Here is a 7580-nt window from a genome sequence, read left to right on the forward strand (position 1 = left end):
GTCGTGGCAGCATCTACATGTGAAGCGGAGTACATAGCTGCTTCAGAAGCGGCTCATGAAGGAATTTGGATGAAGGAGCTCATCACCGACCTTGGAGTGGTTCCAAGTGCGTCGGGTCCAATGACACTCTTCTGTGATAACACTGGAGCCATTGCCATAGCCAAGGAGCCCAGGTTTCACCGGAAGACGAAGCACATCAAACGCCGCTACAACTCCATCCAGGACCATGTCCAGAGTGGAGTGATAGATATTTGTAAAGTACACACGGATCTGAATGTTGCAGACCCGTTGACTAAACCTCTTCCACGAGTAGAACATGATCAACACCATAATGCTATGGGTGTTCGATACATCACAATGTAACTACATTATTGACTCTAGTGCAAGTGGGAGACTGTTGGAAATATGCCCTAGAGGCAATAATAAAATGGTCATTATCATATTTCCTTGTTCATGATAATCGTCTATTGTTCATGCTATAATTGTATTAACAGGAAACGGTAATACATGTGTGAATAAATAGATCACAATGTGTCCCTAACAAGCCTCTATTTGGCTAGCTCGTTAGTCAATAGATGATCATGGTTTCCTGATCATGGGCATTAGATGTCATTGATAACGGGATCACATCATTGGGAGAATGATGTGATGGACAAGACCCAATCCTAAGCCTAGCACTAGATCGTATTGTTCGTATGCTAAAGCTTTTCTAATGTCAAGTATCTTTTCCTTCGACCGTGAGATTGTGCAACTCCCGGATACCGTAGGAGTGCTTTGGGTGTATCAAACATCACAACGTAACTGGGTGACTATAAAGGTGCACTATGGGTACCTCCGAAAGTGTCTGTTGGGTTGGTACGAATCGAGATCGGGATTTGTCACTCCGTGTGACGGAGAGGTATCTCTGGGCCCACTCGGTAGAACATCATCATGAGCTCAATGTGACTAAGGAGTTAGTCACACGATGACATGCTACGGAACGAGTAAAGAGACTTACCGGTAACGAGATTGAACAAGGTATTGGTATACCGACGATCAAATCTCGGGCAAGTTCTATACCGACAGACAAAGGGAATCATATACGGGATTGATTGAATCCTTGACATCCTGGTTCATCCGATGAGATCATCGTGGAGCAAGTGGGAGCCACCATGGGTATCCAGACCCCGCTGATGGTTATTGTCCAGAGAGGTGTCTCGGTCATGTCTGCGTGTCTCCCGAACCCGTAGGGTCTACACACTTAAGGTTCGATGACGCTAGGGTCATAGGGAATTGTTATACGAGGTTACCGAAAGTTGTTCGGAGTCCCGGGTGAGATCCTGGACGTCACGAGGAGCTCCGGAATGGTCCGGAGGTAAAGATTGATATATAGGACGGATGGTTTCGGATACCGGAAGTGTTTCGGGCATCACCGGTAACGTACCGGGACCACCGGGACCACCGGAGGTGGCCCCGGGGGACCACCGAAGGGGGGCAACAACCCCGGGAGGTAAGGTGGACCAAGTGGGGGTGGGAACCAGCCCTTAGGTGGGCTGGTGCGCCTCCCCACTCAGCCCCTAGGTGGGCTGGTGCGCCCCCCACCCAGCCGATGCGCACCAGAGAAGGGGGAGGGGGAAAACCCTAGGCGCAGGTGAGGCCCAAGGCCCACCTAGGATGCGCCCCCCCTTTCCCTGCCCTGGCCGCCGCCCCCCTCCCATCTGGTGGCTGCCGCACCACCTAGGGGGGAACCCTAGGGTTGGCGCACCCCCATCCCCTCCTCCTATAAATAGAGAGGGGTTTTGGCCATTGGGGACACGGTTTTCCCTCTCTCTCGACGCAGCCCTGCCCTTCTTCCTCCTCCTCTCTGCCGGTTCTTGGCGAAGCCCTGCCGGAAGACCTCGTCTCTCCATCGACACCACGCCGTCATGCTGCTGGAGTTCTTCCCCAACCTCTCCCTCCTCCTTGCTGGATCAAGGTGCGGGAGACGTCACTGGGCTGCACGTGTGTTGAACGCGGAGGTGCCGTAGTTCGGCACTAGATCGGAATCGCTGCGAGTACGACTCCATCAATCGCGTTCTAGCAACGCTTCCGCTTAGCGATCTTCAAAGGTATGAAGATGCTCTTACCCCTCTCTCGTTGCTGGTCTCTCCATAGGAAGATCTGAATATGCGTAGGAAAATTTTGAATTTATGCTACGTTACCCTACACTTAGGTCGCAGCTTGTGTACTCAGTGTTTTTTTGAAAGATCCAGCTAGATGCTGGCATATATTAAAACATAGCAGGGAGAAGTGCGGTTACAAAAACAAGGATGGTGCTGATCGTAGGATCAAGGAAAAAAAGAAAGAGAACAAGGAAAAGAAACCGGACCCGTACAGAGGTTACATGGTCGTTAATTCATGGCGGGTCCCAGAAAGGGTGCTCCAAGAACGATGCTCCCGCTTGTCTCCAAAGTTCGACGGTTCTTGTGATTGCGCTTTTCATATCTTGCAGCTGCGCTTGCTTGTGTGTGAAGGTGCAATCGTTTCTATGCTTCCAAATCTCAGATAGGATTAGGATGATCATCGTCCTGGTGGCCTTGCGGTGCACAGGTATAGCCGTTGCTACCATAGTGGCGACTATATCGGATGACCTCTTCTTCGCTGCCCATGCATCTGGGTGCAACGAGGCGCAGCTGGCCCGTGAGGCAGCGTGTGCCCAGATCCCTAGTGACATCGGACATTCCCAGAACAAATGTGCGGATGTTTCTAGGTTCCGGAGGCAAAGCTGACAGAAGTACCCATTTGGCCAGCCCCGTCGTTGCAGTCGATTGCTGCACCACAGTCTGTCTTTTAGGAGGAGCCAGGCAAAAATCTTCAGCCTAGGGGGCGCCCTAGTTGTCCAGATTATCTTCTTGAAGTCTGACTTCATGACTCCTTGGAATTGCGCCTTGTACGCAGAGCGTGCCGTATATGCCCCTGATGCCTCAAGGTTCCATCTGATAGTGTCGCTAGTTCCTCCCTGAAGGTGAAGATCCCTATCCTGGAGCCATCTATGGAGTCTAATCGCCTCCTCCCATAGGTGCACATTGTTACCATGGGCTAGGTCTGCTAACCAGGTGTTGTCGGTTAGTGCCTCCTTTACTGTTCTATGCTTCCTCCTGGAGTGCTTGAAGAGAGATGGGAACGCTTTCTTTAGGCTGTCTGCTCCCGTCCACGAGCAATGCCAAAAGGATGTCGTTGCGCCGTTGCCGAGGACAACTGTCGTTGAGGCGTTAAAAAGAGCCCTGTCTGCTTCGTCGCAAGGCAGAGCCATGCCCCGCCATGCCCTGTCTGGGCTCGTCCAGGCCAGCCAAAGCCACCGTAGTCTAAGGGCTCTACTAAAGCGGTTTAGGTCTAGGATGCCCAAACTCCCGTTCTCCACTGGGGAGCAAACTGCCGGCCAGTTTACTTTACACTTCCCTCCACCAAATTCGCCGTCCTCTTGTGCCCAAAGAAAACGTCGCCTAGCCTTGTCTATCTCATCGAAGAACTTCCTGGGCGCCCTTAGCACAGAGAGGGCAAAAGTTGGTAAGGCTGAGAGGACGCTACGTACCAGGACTCGCCTGCCGGCAACATTTAGCAGCTTGCCCTTCCATCCAGCTAGTCTAGCTCTAATTCTGTCTAAGATGAACTGAATATGAACTAGTCTCAGTCTGGATAGAGTGATCGGTAGGCCTAGGTATCTTAGCGGGAAGGCGACAACTGTCCCTCCGAAGTTAGCTAGGATGTGTTGCAGGTCCATGTCGTCACATCGAATAGATGACGCAGTGGATTTTGCCGGGTTGATGTGCAGACCTGACGCGTGTCCAAAATCCCGCAGAATAGCCATTAGTGCTTCGATCTCTTCCGTGGCTGGATTTGCAAAGATGACGGCGTCGTCTGCATAAAGGCTCACTCGTAGAGAGATGTCCCTGCCAGGCAACGGATCAATTATGTGCATCTCCGTTGCCTTCTCCAGAAGTCGGTGCAGGGTGTCGATGGTGATGATGAAAAGAAGTGGAGAGAGCGAGTCCCCCTGTCGTAGACCCCGTTGATGATTGAAGTGTTTCCCGACCGTGCCGTTCAGCATGATGGCCGAAGAGGCTGTGCAAAGGAGCAGCGATACCCAGTCGCGCCAGCGCGCCGGGAACCCGAGCTGCTGCAGTACCTCGAGCAGGTATTCCCATGAAATGCTATCGAAGGCTTTCACGATGTCTAGCTTAAGCAGCAGGGCTGGTTGCTTTTTCCTATGAAGCGATCTAACTATATTCTGCACATATAGGAAGCTGTCTTGTGTTGACTTGGAGCGTAGAAACGCTGATTGCGCCGGGGAGATGATGCTGCTGATCACCGTGGAAAGTCTTCTTGATAGAACTTTGGTGATGAGCTTGGCCACATAATGAATGAGACTAATAGGTCTGAAATCCTGAATCGTAGTTGCACCGTCTTTTTTCGGTAGCAGCACCAACAGAGCGGTGTTTAATTTGCCGAAATCCCCTCTAGCTAGGTTGTAGAAACTACTGAACACTGTCATGATGTCTTCCTTGACTATGGACCAGCAGGATCTGTAGAAGACCCCGGAGAATCCATCCGGCCCAGGTGCCTTCTCCGCCGGTGATGCTTTAATCGCCTCACATACCTCCTCCTCGGAGAAAGGGTTGTCTAAACCTGTATTGCGGACGGATGGTAGATCGAAGATGGACCAATCTACTTGCACCGGTTGCGCGGCCCTGCTACCCATGGACTGTTGGAAATGGTTATGAACGGATTCTTCCTTTTGATCATGCGCCGTGAAGACCTCATCGCCAACCCGGAGGCAGTGGATGAAGTTCTTTCGTTTCCTGGCCGTCGCCTTGGCATGGAAATATTTTGTGCCCGCGTCTCCTAGCCGAAGCCAAGTGAGCCGTGAAGCTTGGCGCCGGCGAGCTCGCTCTAAGGCCGCGAGTCCCAGCAGACGAAGCTTGAGAAGCTTACGGAGATTGAACTCCGCGTCTGAGAGGCGTCGGCTCTCCTGAGCCACGTCCAGGCGGAGCACTATTTCTGTTGCGAGGTGAAATTGAAGCTTAGCTTGGCTAAAAAAACCCTTGCTCCAAATCCTCAGGTCCCGAGCAGTCCTCGCCATCTTCATGCTAAGACGTTGGAAGGGACACGTGGATTGCGCCGGCCTGCTCCATGCCCGTTCCACCGTGACATGGAAACGAGGGAAACTCGGCCAGAAGTGTACTCAGTGTTGACTTGGCTTTCCACCTTTTTTGTTTGTGGGTGACCCTTTCTTCATCATCTTCTTCTTCTTTACACAATGTTCACATGCATGGTTTGAAAAAAAAACATTTCGATAATCACCATTTTAAGTTTCCCCCGTTCTTACTCCGCTCAATTTCTCTCTCACCCTCCGACGCCGTCAGCAAATAACTTTGCCGTGCCCTCCTTGCAAAAAACAATTTGCTGATCGCAGCGTCGACTTGGCACCGTCAACGTTTTCGCCTTGGTAGGTCAATACGAATATTCGCAGACGATGGCACGTCGACGTAGGCAAAGTGTGCACTAATCAATTAGCTCGTGCTAAAGCTAAAAGTTGACCCGTCGTGAAGCGCGCGCGGTCAATCCCACGACAACCCAACCACTTGGGGAAAACATTCTTGACGAACCGCAGAGTTTGGATTGACAAAACCCACGGCACGTCGTCACTCACGTCCCGGACGAACGCATACCTCCACGGCTCGAAGTACATGCGAAGTGGATCGATCCCGCGAGCCTCCGAACCGGTTTTTCCCAACCATCAACAAGTGCTGTGAACCACCTCCAACAATTCTCCAACAAACAAACCGAGGTGCGTGCACACACCCACCTGACACCTGAGACTTACTCTTCAGTGCGTTATAGGAGTACATCGCAGCAGCCAGTGTTCAGCGCATTGCCTATCCAGCTAGCACTTCGTGGAAGCACCAGCTGGGAGGGTCGCCATGGGGGGAGAGACCAAGGTCGTCGAGGAGACCAAGGTGGAGCTGAAGACGGCCGTGTACAAGGTGCACGTCCACTGCGGGCAATGCGCGCGCGACATCGAGACGCAGTTCACCGAGTTCCATGGTATGTATATGTATGTATGGTTTTCTTCTTCTCTATGTTTGTATAGCATAGCACACTGATTGAGGGTGGCTGCAGGGGTTCAGGAGGTGAAACTGGACGCGGGGTCAGGGAAGGTGACGGTGAGGGGCGTTGGGTTCGACGAGGAGAAGCTCAGGGTGAAGGTGTCCAAGGGTTGCAGGAGGAACGTTGAGTACATACCTCCCCCACCTCCCTCCAAAGACATATTCACCGAGATCAAGAGCACCAAAGAGGTAAAACAGATAGAATAATCTCTCTATCTGAAAGCCACCATGTAAGGCGTTTCGTTTGTTTGCATCGTTCATCCTGCTTCCCGTTTCACAATGCAGGAGATCAAGATCATAACTGTGAAGGTCCCCTTGCACTGTCCGGACTGCGCAGTCAGGGTCAAAGAGATCCTACTTGAGCACAAGAGTAATTCCCTCTCTCAGAAATTCCTCTTAAGATGCCAATTGTCCTCATTGTCTATACTGATTCGTGCACATGATGATTATAATTATCAATCAATGCAGGTATTTACGCTGCCAAGACGGACTTTGGCAAGGGCACTTGTGTCATCGAAGGCGTCATTGAGGAGAAGAAGCTGACCGAGTACATCTACCAGAGAACGCGCAAGCACTGCATCATCGACAAGGTAGAGACGACGGTGCGCATCGTGGAGGAGACGGTCGTGGTCAAGAAGAACAAAGAGGAGGTAGTCGACAAGGTGGTTGAAAAGGTTGCAGAGGTTATAGAGGAGAAGATCAAGGAGGTGGTGGCCCCTTACTTCCTCCCCTGCACGCACCCGCACTTCGTCGACTACTCGCACCCGTCGCACCGCTGTGGCGGCGGCTTCGGCGATGGCTGCTCGCCGTACGGTGGTGGTGGTTACGGTTATGGCCACGGGCACGGCTACGGTGGTGGCTGTGGGTCGTCATACAGTATACACTCTGAGCTCAGAGGGTACCAGGACACGTCCTTCTTGCATTGCTCGCATCCTGTTGAGTTCCTCAGTCACGAGAACCCCAATGGATGCTCCGTGATGTAGAGTGCTTGAATTTTGTAGGCAGATTCATGGCAAATGTGTTGAAACTCTAAATAAGAACACCATTAAACTACTCTCTCTGTTTTCATTAACTTTGGACAAACTCTAAATAAGAACACCATTAAACTACTCTCTCTGTTTTCATTAACTTTGGACGTTAGCTTTATCTCAAGTCTAATTTTGTAAACTTCGGCCAATATATATATATATATATATATATATATATATATATATATATATATATATATATATATATATATATATATATACCTATACCTACTAATAAAAAATATATTCTTAATTCGTTATGCTATTTTAAAGAAAACTCCTCCTAATCAACATGCACGCCATTGTTAAGTCAGATTTTCATTTTTTTCAAAGAAAAACCTGATGTTTCTGATAATCAACCCACAGACCAGTTCTATGTTAGATTTTTGTTTTTGGAGAAACACTTGTGATATTTGGTTTAATCAAC

At 50.4% G+C, this 7580-nt stretch overlaps 1 protein-coding gene across 1 annotated transcript; it reads left to right on the plus strand.

Annotated features, from left to right (window-relative positions):
• The first annotated feature begins 5822 nt into the window (after positions 1 to 5822).
• On the plus strand, positions 5823 to 7195 carry LOC123430849 (heavy metal-associated isoprenylated plant protein 7-like). The gene is made up of 4 exons (XM_045114685.1): positions 5823 to 6063; positions 6139 to 6314; positions 6411 to 6495; positions 6594 to 7195. Exons 1-4 carry the CDS (start codon positions 5940 to 5942, stop codon positions 7106 to 7108), a joined length of 900 nt encoding a protein of 299 aa, XP_044970620.1. The 5' UTR covers positions 5823 to 5939; the 3' UTR covers positions 7109 to 7195.
• The last annotated feature ends 385 nt before the right edge of the window (positions 7196 to 7580 follow it).

The sequence above is a fragment of the Hordeum vulgare genome, chromosome 2H, assembly GCF_904849725.1.
Source record: "Hordeum vulgare subsp. vulgare chromosome 2H, MorexV3_pseudomolecules_assembly, whole genome shotgun sequence".
In the NCBI taxonomy this organism is placed as follows: domain Eukaryota; kingdom Viridiplantae; phylum Streptophyta; class Magnoliopsida; order Poales; family Poaceae; genus Hordeum; species Hordeum vulgare.

What these genes read in the sequence shown, in the direction of transcription:
- LOC123430849 (XM_045114685.1), top strand. Translation starts at nt 5,940, where the DNA reads ATGGGGGGAGAGACCAAGGTCGTCGAGGAGACCAAGGTGGAGCTGAAG. An exon ending in GCAGTTCACCGAGTTCCATG is followed by an intron (nt 6,064 to 6,138) that starts GTATGTATATGT and finishes GGGTGGCTGCAG; the next exon opens with GGGTTCAGGAGGTGAAACTG. An exon ending in GATCCTACTTGAGCACAAGA is followed by an intron (nt 6,496 to 6,593) that starts GTAATTCCCTCT and finishes CAATCAATGCAG; the next exon opens with GTATTTACGCTGCCAAGACG.